Source organism: Protopterus annectens, chromosome 9.part0 (genome assembly GCF_019279795.1).
Source record: "Protopterus annectens isolate FY-2018-M chromosome 9.part0, PAN1.0, whole genome shotgun sequence".
In the NCBI taxonomy this organism is placed as follows: Eukaryota; Metazoa; Chordata; order Ceratodontiformes; family Protopteridae; genus Protopterus; species Protopterus annectens.
The window spans coordinates 898,798,433-898,817,176 of NC_056743.1; the positions used below are offsets into that span (position 1 = coordinate 898,798,433).

Sequence of the window (18,744 nt, forward strand, 5' to 3'; positions counted from 1 at the left end):
AGGAAGTAATTGGTGAAGAGTCAGCATCTTGAATTTTGGAATCTCCAAAAAGGTGCTTAGAGTAGACAGGTCCAGGATAATGCCATGAATTGTCTTTTCTGGGTACCAGGAAAAGTCTCTAGTAGAAATCTTGTCCCTTTTCCTCTTCTGGTACCAGTTGAATAGCCCCCATGCTTAAGAGAGAAAGTACTTGTTTATGGGCCTCTGCCCACTGATTTGGGGGTAGGTCCGGCCACCCACTTGGTGTTGGCAACGTGTGGAAGTGAAATCTCTATCCCTGGGACACTATATTTAAAACCCATTTGTCCTGGGTAATGAGTTCCCAATTCTTTGCATGAAGAGCAATCTTTCCCCGCAAAGGGGCAGTCAGATGATAAGTGCTTGGAAATTTTAAAAGGAAGTCATTGAGACAGTTTACCATAGGGGGAGTCTTATTATTCCCAGACTTGGAAGTGGAGGCCCTCCAGTGCTTAGTTCTGTGAGTCCCCTGGGACTGAAACCTGGGGGTTTTGTTGTGTCTGGGTTTGGCTTGAGAAGACATGGAAGGGGCTGAAAAGGACCAATTCTTAGAGGGCCAGTGCCTACTAAATGTAGGAGGCTGAACTTGTAAAAAACTTTTAACAGTTTGCATAGATTTGGCTTTATCTTCCATCTTTTTAAGAACTTCCTCAGCCTTGTTGCCAAACAAACGGTCCTGATTTAATGGAGCATCCAGCAATTTAGTTTTAACATGATCAGGCAAAGATTGCTCCTTAAACTAGGCATGCCTTCTGAGCACAGACCCAGTAACAGCAGCCCTGCAAGAGGCCTCTAATGAATCAAAACCACATTGCAAGGTATGCTTTCCAACTTGTTCAGCAGAATGCATTAAATCCTGTAATTCTTTATTTTCCACACAGTCAGCAGTCAACATAATTTGCTGTTTAAGCAGTCCAATAACATGTTGCTGATATTTTAACATATGAAACTGGCAGTTTAAAGCCCTAATGGCCAAGGTTGCAGAAGTGTAAACCTTCTTACCCCATCTATCCAGCGCCCTGGAGTCTCTATCAAAAGGGGTAGGATTTTTAGCAGTAGAAGCTTTAATGCCCTTGGGCCCCTGTGAAATGGTCTCTGGATCTGCAATAGGATTTTTGAAAAGGAACTTGTGGGACTCAGGGACCATGTAGTATCTGTCAGGTTTTCTGGGAGCAGGAGGCAGGGAATCGCTGGCCAAACTAGATTCCGAGAAGGCATCATAAACAATGTCTAGTACAGGAGGAATAACTAAAGGCCTATGCTGAGGTAGGAGAAGGAAATCCCCAAGCCTATTTTTTGAATCAGAAAAATCCTGGTTTTCCCAGTGGAAATGCTCCCTTAGAGTATGTAAGGTTTCCCCAAAAGAAAAATCCTCAGGAGGGGAAGCAGAGGGAATAGAGTCCTCTGCATCAGAATCCTCATAAGTAGGTAAGGACAAATCCAGGTCATCAGAAGAGTCAGAAAAAACAGAATCCTGATCAGAAGATTCATAATCAACCTCAGTCCTAGGCTTCTTAGGATGGGGGGGAGGGGGGTGTGGCTACCACTGATTAGAGTTATGAGATCTTCAGCCATTCTTATAATTTGTTTTTTAGGCATAGAGGCCTGAGCATGTGGCCTGGGCGTCGTTTTTTTTAGACATGGATCGAGATTTAGGCCTAAGTAATGAAGGAGGCATCGATTTAATATGCAAGTCCGTAGGCCTGAATACACCCTCCGAAGCCGTTGCCTGCACAGCGGCTCTGGACCCATCCAAGGTAGAGACATCCGCGGGTTCCATAGTTGAAGCATCTCGCAGCATACCGGACTCCGAATGGGTCTTAGTAGAGGCCTGCAAATCAGACGTAGCGGGTATCAGGGGCTGCGAAAGGACCTCACTGAGTACCAGTGAACTGGCGACTGGCTTAGGAGAAGTGTCGTTGGCAGTTTTGGACCTCAGCCTGTCTCTGTCTTTATCTTTGCGTTTTTTCAGAATCCCGGTAGTCGGATGGCTAACCGACATTTCTGGATAATTAAACTGAGAACCGAAATACTAAGAGGCAAACATATACCGACGACGGATAGTGCGCTGATTAAATAAAGCACAAAACCGACAGCAAAGCACGTTGTGGTCAGGGCCTAGGCAAGGAATACAGTACGAATGAAAATCTTTATGAGGTATTTGCTTTCCACAAGTAATGCAATTATTAACTTTTACTGACATCGGTAAGGAGCAAGAAAAAGTTTCTTAGCTTTAGTTGAAGACTTCGGTTCTGAAACTCGAAAACGAAAATTTCAGGAGTCGGCCGACCGGCACTTGTGAACTGCTTCTGCTTCGGGCACCACACGGCAAGAAAGACTGATGTAATGTTGACGGCTGCATGTTTTATACCCCTGATGACCTGACGTCATGGAAGAAAGGACAGCAACCAATGCAGGACCCAAGACTTTGTTAATCAGGCTGACTGAGGGCAACCTGCAAGCAGATTACCCAAATGCAATGACTGCAACAGCGAAATATGAAGAACATAGACTAATTCAAAAAAGTAACTCAAAAAATGTAACGTTCCCTTCGAACATGACTCGTTCCTCCTTAGATCAGATATGGACCATAATAGCCCTTACTACAGAATTCCAAACAGTAATACAAGGTATAGCGATGGGAGCATCTTTTGCCCCCATCTATGCAGACCTTTTTATGGCTTAAGTTGATGAACATCTTATTTATGATAATGTACATACTTGCAAGCAGATAACCCAAATGTAATGACTGCAACAGTGAAACACGAAGGACATCTACCAATTCTGATATCCGGTTAGTTACCACATATGGAGGACATACGGATACACTCATGAATAGTTTACAAAGGCACTGGAACATTTTGTTGGCCGTCAATAATTTATCACAATTCCTCCAGGAGAAATTTCATTTTTCATTCCGTAGGGGCAGAAATTTGGGTTCACATTTAAGCCACTATAAACAAGGGTCCAGAATCTTTACACCTTCCAGTATACAAACAACTTTGATGGGGGATACTCTTGTTGGGTGTACTCCCTGTGGCCACTGTAGCCATTGTAACAGAATTATGAAATCCAAACAATTTACAAGCAAAAATTCTGGAAATGTATTTGATGTCCGATTTTTTGCCAACTGTAGTAGTGATTGGGTGATCTATTTGGCTGCATGCCATTGCTCAGCAATCTATGTGGGTTAGACTTTGAGACCACTGAGAATTAGAATATCAGAACATATCAGTGATATGAGGATCAGGAAGCCCAGTTGTGCATTATATAGACATTCCTCAATACATCCTACAGCTGTTTTCAGATTTATGGTAATAGAGAAAATTGGGGGCAACAGAACAAATAAAGCTGGTTGGCATACTATTCTTGATGCCAAAGAAAAGAAGTAGATAATTAAATTGGGTGGACTTTTTCCACCAGGACTTAATGAACTCTTGTAATATGACCAATTAGTTTGTTTTTTGTGTTTGATGTCATGCATAAAAGAAACTTGTTACACTGAGGAAGGCTAAGTAACAAATTTAGCCGAAACCGATTTCTTTTGATGACATGTAATAAACTACCTATACTGGTTTCAGCATCACAGTTTGCTGGCTTATTTTGCTGTTTTTTTAATGAAAATCTACCAACAAAAAGCTAAACACATTTTCAGAACACCCCATCCCCTATTAATCTAGAACATGTATACAATTTTCAACAAATGAATTTTAACCCTCCAGATTGGAACAACTGCACAAATCAAGAAATTCATCCACAAGCATCATCTAATATAAAATTATGGTTGCCCATGTTAAAAGGCATGTTATAGCCTGTGTTCTCACTTGCACTATCTTTTCTTACCTCTATTTGTCTCCAAGATGGAAAAACATCTTCTATGCTTTCAGAAAATATTACCATTCATCTCTAAGATAAAGTGAAATGGTTATCTTTAAATACAACTAAATTGCACACTGTAATATGAAATACGATAAAGTATTAAGTTTGCTGGGGAGGTTACGGTCTCTTACTCATTTTTTGCTGGCTTATTTTGCTGTTTTTTTAACAAAAATCTACCAACAAAAAGCTAAACACATTTTCAGAACACCCCATCCCCTATTAACCTAGAACATACATACAATTTTTAACAAATGACTTTTAACCCTCTAGACTGGAACAACTGCACCAAATCAACAGATTCATCCACAAGCATTATCTAATATAAAATTATGGTTGCCCATGTTAAAGGGCATGTTACAGTCTGTGTTCCCACTTACACTATCTTTTCTTACCTCTATTTGTCTCCATGATACAAAAACATCTTGCATGCTTTCAGAAAATATTAACATTCAGCTCTAAGATAAAGTAAAATGGTTATCTATAAATACAACTAATTTGTACGCTGTACTATGAAATGCAATAAAGCATTAAGGCTGCTGGGGAGGTTACTGTCTCTTACTCACTTCCTTTAATTTCAAGCTTTAGTTGTTCACTAAGCTGCTTGCCATTACAACTTTAAATTTAGTTTTTCCCTCAGCAAAGAACACTTAGAACCCTCAAGATAAAATGATAACGCTTGTACCCACACATAGCTCGTCTCCAAGTAAAGGTGGTCAGCAATGAGGAAAAGAAATACAGCTAACAACTTTGCAGGTACATGAAGGAATGTTTGTATAGTCTACTCAGAAGAGAATGTGCAGAATTCCCCTGGCCAACTACCGTCATCTGCAGAATTTGTCTCCCACTGCCCAACGTTTACTAACGAAAATAACAAGCTAATATCTTTGGAGATGGAAGAAACTTAACATTTTTCACGACTTTCAGCATGTTTTCTTACTTTTCAGGCCTATTTGCTTACAAAAATCCACTAATTTACAACTTAAACCAATGACATTAATCTATACATACACCCGTGTAAAAAAAATTACTATTTTAATTCTACATATATTATTAGTGCACTTTCACACCCCACACCTCTATTCCATCATCAGTACTATTGACTTAAATTTGGTTATGTCCAGTCTTTCTTCTGTTCTTATACTGCAACGCCTATATTTCTTACTGAGCATCTTTAACACACAACAATCACTGAAAAGACTCCCCACATATATAATACCCCTGACTGCATGAAATGTTTATACAAATACTAATGAGAACAAAAACTGTTCTACATATAGTTACTTCTTTTTCTCACTTTAGTATCTTTCTAAACGTTAATGTCAAAGTGAGGTAAATGTTTAACAAAGTCAGAACAAGTCCAGTTTCTCAGTCATGTCTTGCAGAACCATATTTTACAAATGTGATTAATGCTTTATAGTCTCCCCTTTAATAACTGGCAACGTCTCTTTGTGAGCTCTACCATCAGAAGTGTAAGTAGGCTCCCCTTCCGTTTGCTGGTTCACTTTTTGCTGGATAAATTTATTTCCTCATTATCTTGCTCTGCATAAAAAAATGTCTTTGATCCTCCAGGAAAAAATATTCTGAAGACTGCTGGATACAGTAGCTTGAATCTCGCACCTGTTTCTCTACATTCCTTGACAGCTGGGATAATTTTTTTCTCTTGTGCATGGTGTACAGTGAATAATCATTTTCCACAAACACTCTGGTGCCCACAATTTTTAATAATTTTCCCTTCTAACAAGTTTTGTCAGGATCAACTCTTGCTGCTGATATGACTGCATATTTTCTATCATAGATCTTCGCTGCTTTCTCATAGCCAGGTTTGGAGCATGCACTCTATGTGCCCTTTCAATTAAATGCTGCTGTGGAATACCAGTCCAGCTACTTATTTATACATTCATATAATTAATAAAGTCTGTACCTTCCAGTTTCTCTGGTATAGCAAAAATATCAGGTTTTCTTTGTATGCTCTGTCTTCTAACTCTTAGCATTTTTAAATGTTCTTCTTGAGAAGTCTCATATTCAGCCAGCCTCATCTTTACCTTTTGCAGTTTTATCGGAATAGCTAACTAAACTTCTATTTCTCCAACCTTTTATTTGAGTTGATACATTCTATTAGTGTTTCATTTATTATTTTAATAACCTCCGAGAACACTTGATTCATTTTTTCTCTAAATTACTGGAAGACATCTGTCATACTAAATCTAAAGATTGAATTGCTTTTTTCTGAACAGGTGCACCATTCTTCCTAGCCAGTATTTTCTCTTCACCTTAATTGATTTTCTTTCAGATTTTCCAAATTTCTTCTTTGCTGGCATCCAGGCCATACAGTTTATATCTTTGCAACCAGCAAATTACTTTTACCCAAGCTGACAATAACACTAGCTTCTTCTTCTCAGTTTCCATTTCCATACTTGAAGAGCAAAATGTGTAGCATAAGTTGAATCAAACTTCTTAAAGTCTCATTTCCAGTCCTAAAAGGAAAGGACAGAGGAAAAGTCTATACAAAATGGTACAATGTCAGAGTAATCTATTTCACTTAAAATACATATTGTCTAATAAATGCTTCAGTTCCACCTACAGTTGTACTCAGGGAAGTGTGGAAGCACTTTCAGAAGTTTGTAGAACACTAAATGGCTGTCATATACAAAAAAAGAAAGAAAATAAGAAAGTCCTTCTCCAAAACACTTTTTCTGTTTTGACACCAAGTCTGAAAAACATACAAAACATCATAATCTGAAAATCAGCTGCAGCTTAATTAGGAAAGGAAACAGAATGGCATACAAAATGGTGCAAGATTAATGAGTTATGTCCACCTACGGCCAAGGCAGCAAGGGATGATGGGCTGTTACAGAACACAATAATAACAAGGGTTATTGAACTACAAGTAGATATACCCTAGAAAGGTTACTCGTGCTGATTCCTGGGACTTAGCTCTTACAGCAGGACAGGAAGGCAGGAGTTTAAAGCTCAAGTGCAAAGCAATTTAAAGTATTTAACAAAAAGACTTGCCATTTTTTAGTGGCATCATTGCACTTGTGATCACCTGTTTATGGTAAAAGGGAGCTGTATTTAACAGTCTTCCATCTAAAATTTTACTTTGTAAAAGTCCAGCAAATAGTGGAAAATGGAGACATGGTGTACACTTTTAATAAGTACATTCATTAGGGCATAATGATGTCACTAGGGAAGAAAGCCTTAATTACTTAACTCAATAACTGCTAATCAGTTGAAAATAATTAGTTCTCTGCCAAACTTAACTAAATTATGTCTGGCAGAAAACTAACTGCTCTGCAGTTGTTTACCTGCAATCTTCTGCCCTTTTTTCACATCACCAGGGCTTCTGACCATTTACAGACAACAGAAATGCTTTTATGTTGTGGCCACCAAAAGGAATCATTAAAGTAATACAAATGTCCTCATCAAAATAATGTTATGGAAGATCTTCACTCTCCACTTCCGATACTTATGGGACTTTGGAGAGTTAAAATTTTGACAGGAAACTCTCATCAGTCTTCTTTTACTATTCATTAGTGATCACAAGAATGAAGCTACAATCAGGAAAATTGTAAGACTTTTGTTATGTACTTAAATTTTCTGCACTTACCTTTAAGCATATACATGCTCAATACTGAAATTAATGATGAGGCTACCCTTGACTAAATTACTTCTACAAGGACGAAGTCGGATAAAATACGCATAATCTTACATCCATACTGACAATACAGATACCGAGCTTGACAGTCAAGGCCAGTACCAAGAGAGTTGAAAGGCACAAGAAAGTTGTTGGGTTCTGAGAAATACTAAATCTGTGTCAATATTACGGACATTAGAGGCTGGCATCAATGAACACTAGGTCGGCGTCAAGAAATCCGCCAATGCCAGAAAAATGCCATGCCAGTGGCAAAGTTAAGAAGACTAAAGAACATCTGGGCAAAAGACAGGGTGTTCAAGTAGTGTGAGAGCTAAACTCAACTTCAAGATGGAACCAACCTCGTCAGAAAGTTGACATTTGACCAAGAACCTATTTGATGCAAACATGGCTATCTGCCTCAATACTAACTAAGAATCTGACCTGGCGTCGGGAACTAACAAACATGAAATGGTCAAGTAAATTAAAGTGTGTGAGCTTTATCAAGCTAAGATAAGCTGGCTGCACTCTAGCAAACACTAGATATGCTCTTAAAGGGCCACGTCACAAACACAATTCACACATTAATAGACTATGAGACATTTCAATACATTGTCACAACTGACAATAAAACCTACCCTAGCAAACCTTGCCCTCAAAGCCTACTACTTATGAATTTTATGCTGTCATGGGCAGTTGTATTGATGCATTTCTACCAGTTTGACATAAGCATGTTGTTCCTTCGGCTTTTCCTGGTTAGGGGTCGCCACAGCGGAACTCTGGTCCACTAATGATCGGCAGTAGATTTTCACGGTGCCAAGGTGCCAGCTCGATACCCAACCTTCAATGAAGGCACGGCCATTCACGCATGTCTTTCGAAAGCCACTCGACCATGGGGAGGACATGCAGACTGCACACAGAAGGCACTCCAGCCGAGAATCAAACGGTAGAACCTCTTGCTGTGAGGCGACAACGCTACCACTGCACCACCACTGACATAAGCATAATAAGTTAAAACTAAACCAATAACTCATCAATGAACTCTAAAAAAGAAAAAGAGAAAAACTCCTATTTCTAAAAGACATGTATTTCATCATTACTAAATGGACTTAAAACCACCAAGTCCCTTACTCTTACCATTATGAAAAGCAAGGCCACCTATGAAGTTAGCATTGCAAGTAATTCAAAAGACAACCAAGGAGACCTTTTTCAGCTACATTAGAATGTTTATAACTAACAGACAATTAACTTTTCTCTAATGGTAGCACCTTCTCTGACACAACAGACACAGCTAATATTCTCGTAGGCAACTTCTCTTCCAATTTTATCCCTTTCACCCTCCTCTCTGTCTCTCCCCCACAGCAGTCCTCTTCATAACTCCCCCTCCTGAAATCACTTTGGACCAAGTCCTTCTAGCATTTTTCAAAACTAAAATGCCAGTCGTGAATCAGCCACATGATCAATGCCAAAGAAAACAATTATTTTAAAATAATTTCACCCTCTTCTATATTTAGCTAAAGCATTTAGTAAACCTTTGTTTGTCTAGGGCATACACATGTTGAAAATGCTACATGACAAAGTTTTGATAGTGTTGCCTGCATAGAAAGCAGAACATAAACATTTCATAAGAGAAACTACCCAAAGTTTGCAAGTATAATGTACAGTCACCTCAAAACTCCTATTATTCTTGTATTAGACGGGTATAAATTCAAAGTATAAAACTGGTCCACTCTTAGCATTATATTTACAATCTCCACATAGATATGTATGCTTAGGTTTATTAGTCATAAGAAAACTACTAAGGGGTCAGTATTGAAAGGTAGAGATTCTAAACTCTTACATTTCTTATTACTAAGCAGAGGTCTGTCATCAATGACCATTGTCAAATCACTGTTTCCTTCAAAAATTTTCTAATTCTTTATGATTGCTTTTCTTTACTTGAATATTAATCAGCAGTCACAGGGATAGCCACGCTATTTTCAAAGACTGATATCCCTTTTGTTTCATGCTCCCTGTGTTTTGGAAAGCCACACCATAAAATTGGGGAGAATTTCCCTTCCCTTTAAAACTTTTTTATCTATCTCATCCAACATATGCTTAAGGTAATCTCTGCCAAAAATAAAGAAATTTATTTCAGACATTAGGTTTCACATTTGAGTGCACATTCTACAAGTTCTAATAAACTGAACTTTATCTTAATCTTCATTTTCAATGGATGTTAATTGTTGAAGTGAAGATAACTGCTCACAAAAATTACTTTCCTAAATAACTTAATATTATGAGGAAACGATGCTCATGCTGATTGCGATATCTCAAAAATCAACAATAAATCCGTCACTTTTAAGAAATTTAAGAAAACTTGTGCTATCTTTTAAAAATGTTTATACATCGTTTTGTTCTTATGCCATATAAAAAATTAAATCATCAATGTAACATTTAAAAAATTACACATATTGAAAACTGGGTATGTTCAACAGAATTTCAGTTTCCAAACATGCTAAAATCAAACTGGAAAAATGGGAAGGTAACAGCCCTCACTGCAACACCTGTAGTTTGTTGCTACAGCTTATTTTAAAAATGAAGAAATTATTAGACAAATGTATATTGAAGAGAGAATAAATCACAATCTTGGCTTTGTATGTTTCTGTTGTTGGAATTCGTTTTTTCAGTCAAATTTCCACTTGCCTTTTTTTGGACATTTACTTATTTTTCAACATGTCGCTTCGTAGCTCGAGCTCTGAACAGAGCGGTCCAGCTAGTTCATTCATGTTTTCAAATTTCCTGAGTGAGCGTGATAAAAGGTATTTGCATCTTGATCCCTGGAATATTGGAGGTAACAATACAGCTGCTGATGAACGTTTCAATGAACTGTCTAAACTGATGTCTAAGGAAATAGCAGTATATTTCGATACTCGTTTATTAGAGAAATATATTAGCCTTGACATTACACCACGGGGTTTGCGGGTAGAGAAATTGCCAGCTACCCCTTTTTCTGAGGATGAAACAGATCTATTTAATGAGTGGAAACAAGTCTCATTATCTTGTACTATCGGTTGGCTTAAGATATTAATTAAGCGCAACCAACGCAACCATGAAAAAATTAAAAGTGAAATCATGACCTTACAGAATAGCTTGGCAACAGAACTGAATTATGATATCCAAATGTCAGCACTGAATGACAAAATTAATAAATTAGAAATGGACATTGTGCAGCGCAAAAGAAATAAGCTGATCCGTGACATTAAAGATTATGAAACCGGCGTTTTGTTCAATTGGCAACGTGAACCCACACGTAAGACCCGTAACAGGTCAAGGGGCAGGACTTGGAGCAGCAGCTCTAAACGCAGAGGTTTATCAGCGTCTTCGGCTTCATCAACGGAGGGTAATACTTCTAAAAATGTTTCTTTTGCTGAAACAACAACGGCGGTGAGCAGAACTGTAAATCGTGAGGTCACTTCAGGGTCTGGCAGCTGCAACAGTGACAACTTTCAAACTGACGATTACAGCAAGGGAAGAAATGGGAGGAATGGAAGGAAGGGAAGAAATAAACTTAAATGAAGGTTTGTCAACAGCAGTTTCTAACGGACTTCCTCTATATTGTGTTAACCTGTCTAACTTAGTAATGAGTTCTGAAATGCAGAGTGTATTACACAAGGGAAGTAAGTTTGTTCCTACATTCTTCCCATCATTAGCTGATATTTATTTTGATGTTAAACGGTTCATTAGAAAATTGTTATTAAGAGTTCATTTTTTTAAAAAGGAAAGATCTAATATGTGCACTGCTATTATTAATGAACAATCTAGTGATTCAGAAATAGATGATGATTTATGCAATTTGTCTATTTACAACTATGAGTTAGAACCTAATTTATTGGATGTTAACAATGACTTATCCAGTGATGAAAATGTTGAAAATGTTGACTTTTGTACCGGATATGGTAGGTTAATATTACCTGAACTTAAAAGGGTAAATACCTTCATGCCTTACATTTCTGTACCTGCAATTTCAACCTTTCAAAAGGTTCTCTTAAGGGAAGTTGAAGCATTATTTAGTGAATTTTGCAAAAATAAGAAATGTTTTAACTTAAATAAGAATGAATGGCAAGCTTTAAAAGTTTTGAAATCAGTTAAAAATGAATATATTTTCAAACCTGCTGATAAGGGTGGTAATTGGGTCATAATGGACAGAATAAAATATTTGAATATGGTGAATAGACTGTTGTTGAATTCTGATGAATATAGAAAATTGGACAGTGACCCTATGTTGTCCTTTAATGATGAGCTGTTATTTTTACTTGAAAAAGGTGAGCGTTTGGGTTTTTTTACGCACACCGATGTTAAAAAATTGTATGTCCAAAAACCAGTAACACCGATTATGTATGCACTACCTAAAATTCATAAAGATTTGGAAGAACCTCCAGGTAGACCTATTATTTCTGGGATAGGTTCTTTCTTGGAAAATGTTAACTTGTTTTTGGACTCGCAACTGAAGACCTACTTATGTAAGATAACAGCTCACATAAGGAACACACAGGACTTGATTAATAATCTGGTGAATCTGAAATTGAACTTTGATTATTATTGGGTCACTGTAGATATTAAGTCTTTATACACCAATATTAACATCAAATGGGGTTTGGAATCTATATTAAACATGATGGGTGAGGGACCTAAAACTAGTTTTCTCATTACCCTTTTGGAGTTTTGTTTAACTCATAGCTATTTCTGTTTCAATAACACATATTACCTGCAAGTAAAGGGTACAGCAATGGGTGCAGCATATGCACCAGCATATGCCATCATATATATGGATTACTTTGAGAAAAAATACATTTACTCTACTAATTTTTTCAAGAACAAAGTAATCTTGTATAAACGTTTTATAGACGATTTAATTTTTATTTGCAAGGGAGATATTTGTGAATTTATGGATTTTTTTGAAGTGTTAAATCAAAATGAACACAATTTACATTTTTCATATGAAACCAATAGAAATAAGATTAACTTTTTAGATCTAGTTTTGTTTGAGAAGGACAATAAAATTGAGTTTAAACCATTCAGGAAGGAAACCTCAGTGAATGTGTTCTTACATGCTACTAGTATGCATCCTCAGCATTTAATAAAGGCCCTACCATACGGGGAATTCAAAAGAATTCGGGATCATACCAGTGTTAAGGAGGATATAGATGGAGAATTAGATATAGTACTTAATAGACTATTGGATAGAGGATATGATTATAACACACTATTAAAATGTAGAGATAGTGTGATCAAGAACATAAAATTAGCTGATAGAAGGGAAAACATCATAACATATCCTGATAAAAGGGAAATTAGAGTAAAAAATAATGCTGAGAAAGTGTTTTTTATAACCAAATTTTCCCCTTTTTCTAATACATTAGTCTCATTAGTTAGAAAATTTTGGTACTTGATCTGTGAAGATGATAACATTGGTGAATTGTTTCCCAACCAAGTGAATTTTTCTTTCAGAAGGGGAAAGAATTTAGGAGAAATCTTGAATAATAATTTTGTAAAGCATATTATATCTACCCCTGTGAGGGTGGGCACTTTTGCTTGTGGTTCATGCAGTATATGCAATAGAGCAATCAATATTGATACTATTAATAATATATATCACACTTCTAAACATTTTTTCAATTGCAAATCTACTAGTGTAGTATACATAATAGGCTGTTCATGTAGGGACACTTGGTATGTAGGACAAACTAAAAGGATGATCAAAACTAGGATCCTAGAACATCTTAAGGATATAAGAAACTTGAATGTCACTAGTCCTGTTGCTAAGCATTTTTTGGACGTTCATGATGGTTGCAGTAATAGTCTAAGATTTAGTGTACTGGGGAAACCTTTTATTCACAAGGGAGATGATATAGTAGCTAAACTTTTAGAATTGGAAACAAGGATGATAATGAAATATAAAACTTTGAAACCATTTGGTCTCAATCAGGAGCTGAGTCTTTAATTATACTTTGGGAGAGCAATTTTGCACATATTATGCATATTGTTATTTAATTTTAGTAACTTTGGGAATAATAAACAGATATATTATGTTATTATTTCGTATTCATTTATATGGATACAATTTGTTATGATAGGAAATTTATATAGGACAATAACTATTGTATTTCGTATATAATTATGTTTTTGGTATAATTTTTGTACATTTATACCAATGAATTTACATGTGCTTGTTGATCTACTGAAAGTGAATTATTTGGTTGAAAATAGTTTATATTGACTATAATAATATGTTATTATTTATTTATTTATTCATTTTGATGTAAAAATTATTTAAGATTTGTATTTCATTGATTATAAAAGGAAGAAAAATTATAAAATTATAGAATAAGATAGAAAAGTTTTTTGATAACAGTTTATATAAACTAATATAAGTATTTGTCATGATTTATTTAATTTTGTTGCAAAGATCACTTTAAATTTTGATACTCAATTAAACTAATTGTTAATTTATCAATTAGTTATGATATATAAAGAGCTCATATTGAAAGTTGTAATGTGATCCTTTGAAGGCGAATGGCCGAGGTACCAGATCGTTGAATAAAGAGCGTTGGTGGAATCTGACTGTTGGTGTGTTGCTGAATAAATCACAATTTCTCCAGTCATAACATTAGTGTGGTAACTTAAAGATATAATATACTGCAGGAGGAGAGGGAAAATCAAGTTTCATATTGTTTACTTCACTTTCTCTTTCTGCAATTTGTGTATTTTGCATATATATGTATATGTAATAGAAGCACAAGGGACTTCCTCATTTATTTTCCAGCATTTTGATGAATTATGGGTACAGTTCTGTAAGTGCCAAATGTTAGTTTTGAGCTTTTACATCCATCCACAACCCCCTTTTTCTGATTTTATTTTTGCACATGGGGATGGGGTGCCACTTCAACAGTGACAATCATCTTTTTACACTGCCGGGTGGCTAAGCCCTGCCTCGGTAATTCATTCACACACACACACACACACACACACACACACACACACACACACACACACACACACACACACACACACACACACACACACACACACACACCTATGGCCAATTTAAAGTGTCCAATCTACCTACTGTATCTCTTTGGAATGTGGAAAGAAACGTGAGCACCCAGAGGAAATCCAAAAACAAAATGTAAGCCAGCAAACTGTGAGGCTAAAAACAAATTTATTAGTTAATGCAGTGCAAAAACAAACAGACCAGTTTCGGCTGGTACACACCACAGCCTTCCTCAGACGCTGAGGAAGGCTGTGGTGTGTACCAGCCGAAACTGGTCTGTTTTTGCACTGCATTAACTAATAAATTTGTTTTTAGCCTCTCAGTTTGCTGGCTTACATGTTGTTTTTGGATTTCATATTTACCAAGCTGTGCAATTGCCTTACATGCAGGGGGAACCTTTCTGATGTAATACCTGGAGGAAACCCATGCAAACACAGGAAGGACATGGAGAAAACACACAAAAGGCACCTCAGTCGAGAATTGAATTGGGGAACCTCTTGGTGTGAGGTGTGTTTTGAGCTTTTACATGCCATCATAGAACAATGTGATGATTCACAGAAATATGGCTGAAAGGTTGTCAGGGAAGGAGGCAGACATCCCCCTGCCACTAGCTTTCTAGGCTCTTCCTATACAGAGGGCTGGTGGTGCATTCTGGAGAAGGAAAGCATTTGGCAACACCAAAGTTTAAGAATTAAAACCAAGTTTAAGAAATACTACTTGGCAGAAATGTAGTAGGCTCCTGAAATGTACTGCTGAAGGCTGGGTATAGATCTACAGAGGAGTACACAAAATGTTTAGCTCAAGGTCTCATGCACACAGATAGCTGCAGTGCTCAAGTGGATTCTGATGGATAACTGGAAGGTCTTATTACCTACATATGACTGTTTTTAAGCCTCTTATGGCAAATGACTGGTTTGGAGATTTGTGCACTTTTTCTGCCCCCCCCCCCCCCTAAAAAAAAAAAAAACAAAAGAAATAAAGAAACGAGCCAAGTTTTTAGTGATAGATTCACTGCAACCTTCATCATAAGCAAAAAGATTACTTGGGCCCAATGAAGCTGGAAAAAGAAACAACCATCTGCTTTGATCACTAATGTAAGGCACTTAGAAACAACCTGCAAACCTGTAAGGACTGAATGTCTTTATAACTTGTTTGAGTAACTCTACAAACAATAAAATAGTATTTCTAAAACATTAAAGCAAATAAGACACAGACATTTTTTTCATACAAATCTAGAAGTGGGTTTCAACAAAGAATAAACATGCAGAAAACTAAAGGCTGGTTTGCTCAAAAAAGATTAGAATCTAGCAAAAAATTGCTTTTAAGTAAGACAGGACTTAAAGGAAAGAAACAGACACACTAGAAAATTGTCCTTCAGCAATGCTCTGACAGAGCTAGAGAACCTTAAGAAGACAGTAATGTTTGATACTCTTCTTGGTTAACCTCTCCTTCAGACTACAGAAGGATTTCTGAAGACCAGACAACAAGTAACAAAAAATACTTTTAAGAGCTAAACACAGTAATGTTTAACTGTCAGAAATTTGTAAAGTCATAAAAAAAACAGATACCTTGTTGCTGCTGAGCATCATATATCCTGATTTCAAAGACTGGTGGCCTTTCATTTCTTAGCAGAGTGACAACCTTGGTCAACTGATCAAGACGGTAGATACTGCCAGTCCTGTACTCTGCCCAGAAGAGGTTGGTACCATAATGACACAGACCAAAAGCATGGTTAAGTTCACTGCCTTCATATATGACCTATCAAAGAAAAAAAAGCAGTATTAGTTCTCCGAAACATGAACACTACACCTTTATTATTTGCCAAGTCAAACTGCAGAGAAGCAAAATTAGACATGTAACAATGAGCAGTGCAGCAAAGATAGAAAAACAGTCCAAAGAATAGCTATACTGTTGCAACAAGCAAACTCTCTACTGTCAATAAAAGACAAAGGATTTAATGTCCAGTCTCACACACACACACACACATATATATATATATATATATATATATATATATATATATATATATATATATATATATAAATATATATATATATATATATATATAAATATATATCTTTGATGTTAATACATCGCATTACGCTTGGAAAGGTTGACTTTGTCTTGTCTTGTTTTTCAGGATACCCAACATATCGCCTTTCAAAATGGATTACTGACAAACACTAGTGACAAAATTTAGTAAGTGGACCCCTTTTGTCAGATGATCTGCCAGGAAGAAAAATTAGTTGGTCAGCTCCCACATCTCTGGGAAGAAAATGGAAAGCAGAGAAGGGGGAGGCTCGTCACTGTTGGAGGGTAGGGGCAGCTCAACCTACACGACATGGACACACCCACATGCACACACACACACACACACACACACACACACACACACACACACACACACACACACACACACACACAATGTTAAGGAGGTTAACAAGCAAGGGAATGTGTATGTATATAGAGAAGCCACTTCAAGATAATGCACAAGGTATTTTTACAAGGTGAATGGCTCGGAGTACTCCACACTGATTCTGGCCATGAATGGTACAATGGTACAAGATGATACAAATGGATAAGTTATCTTACCATAACAGCAGATGTTTGAATAGACCACTGTTGCAGTAGCCATAGCTATTTGGAACACATCTTGCCAAGGATACAGGATGTTCAGCCAATCTACAAAGTTTAGGGCTCTTTTTTCATGCATCCTATGTCTGCTATCAGCATAAAAGTACATGCCGGTATAAGTGGGGTGTACAGACATGCCAAAAATCAAAGCTTTCATGTCAAAAAGCGGGCCCTGAAGCCTGAAACTTTAGTTAAATTATGTCAAATCAAGGCACATAATGAAATGTCGTGTCAAAGGGGTAAAAGGTAAAGTATTGTACCCCACCCCACCGGAGAAAGAGCAGAAATAAAAAAGAAGGTTGGAGGCTGCTAATACTGCAACAGTGCCCTATTCAAACATTTCACTGTTTTTACTGGTAATTAACTCAGAGGCATAGCTAGAGTGAGATGAAGGGGGTAGTTGCCCTGGACGTAAAGTGTTAGGGGGCATGCAAATATTAATGAATGTTCAGTGAATAAGTGGCATTCATCTGCAGTCAGAAATGAATCATTTTTATCATTCAATGTATGGCATAAACTGTAGCAGCTGCATGCGACACATACAGGAAAGTACATTTAAGTCTGACAAGAGGAACAGAGGAGTTTTTTCCCCCTCTTCAACTTAAAGTCGAGGAAAACAAACCAAATCAAGGGACAGCAAAAGGTGCCGGAAGAGGCAGCTATACCTCTGACTTAACTTATACAAGTGTACTGTGCTCTTCACTAAATCACTGTTGCAGTAGCGTTAACTGTATGGGGCAACTGCCACATCTCTAAGGACATGTGGATTTAGTAAGGCCAGAGTTGAGAAGTCCTGTAAAACATCTTTAACAAATCCTACTCTGAGATTAGCTTGTAGTGCCTAGTAAAGGTATTCTAGTATAGACTTGGGTACAAGTCTACCCCTCTCCAAAACGCCTCAAAAGCAGAAGTAGCCACAGCTCTGGCAGACTGTGTTTTGACTTTCCAAGGGGGACTTTTACCATGGTAAGAATAACAAAAAACTGAACAGCCTAAGCTGGACATCTGGAAATGGTTTGTTTAGATTAGTGATGGCGAACCTATGACATGCCATGACATTTTGGGTGACACACCAACATTCATCAACACCCAAGTTACCAAAGAAATTGAATGAACAAAAATACAAGAAATATGCGACCCTCCACTTATTAAAGCTCAGCAATAAAAAAAGTCATTAAATGATGTTAATCAAATGAAATGCAGTGTGTCCATATTCAATTCAATTCAAAATTACTATTAAAAGTAAGGTCATTTTTGATGCACTATTTTAACTCGCCCACTCCGATGGAGCTCAGGAATTTTGCAATGTAACTTTCCAATGGGTGGAGCCTAAGCCTTTTGACAGAATCAAATGATGTCCTCACATTTCAAACAAATGTTCATAGCTCTGGAACCATAGGGGTTATGAAAGAAGTATAAATGGCAAAACTTTCATCACAAACTATTTTTACAGGGGTGATATTCTTTAGGTTCTAGGTCTTAAGCTGAATTTAATAAATCACAGAAAACACAGCAACTATTATGTTTGTAATACTTTGTAAACAACTTA

General features: G+C 36.9%; 1 protein-coding gene across 1 annotated transcript in view; it reads right to left on the reverse strand.

The window, feature by feature from the left end:
* Positions 1-18,744, reverse strand: part of LRP1 (LDL receptor related protein 1) — a 2,772,300-nt gene that overhangs the window by 1,696,722 nt on the left and 1,056,834 nt on the right. Inside the window, exon 14 of the mRNA XM_044083629.1 lies at positions 16,130-16,319. Coding sequence (XP_043939564.1) covers positions 16,130-16,319 — 190 coding nt within the window. The remainder of the gene's footprint in view (positions 1-16,129; positions 16,320-18,744) is intronic.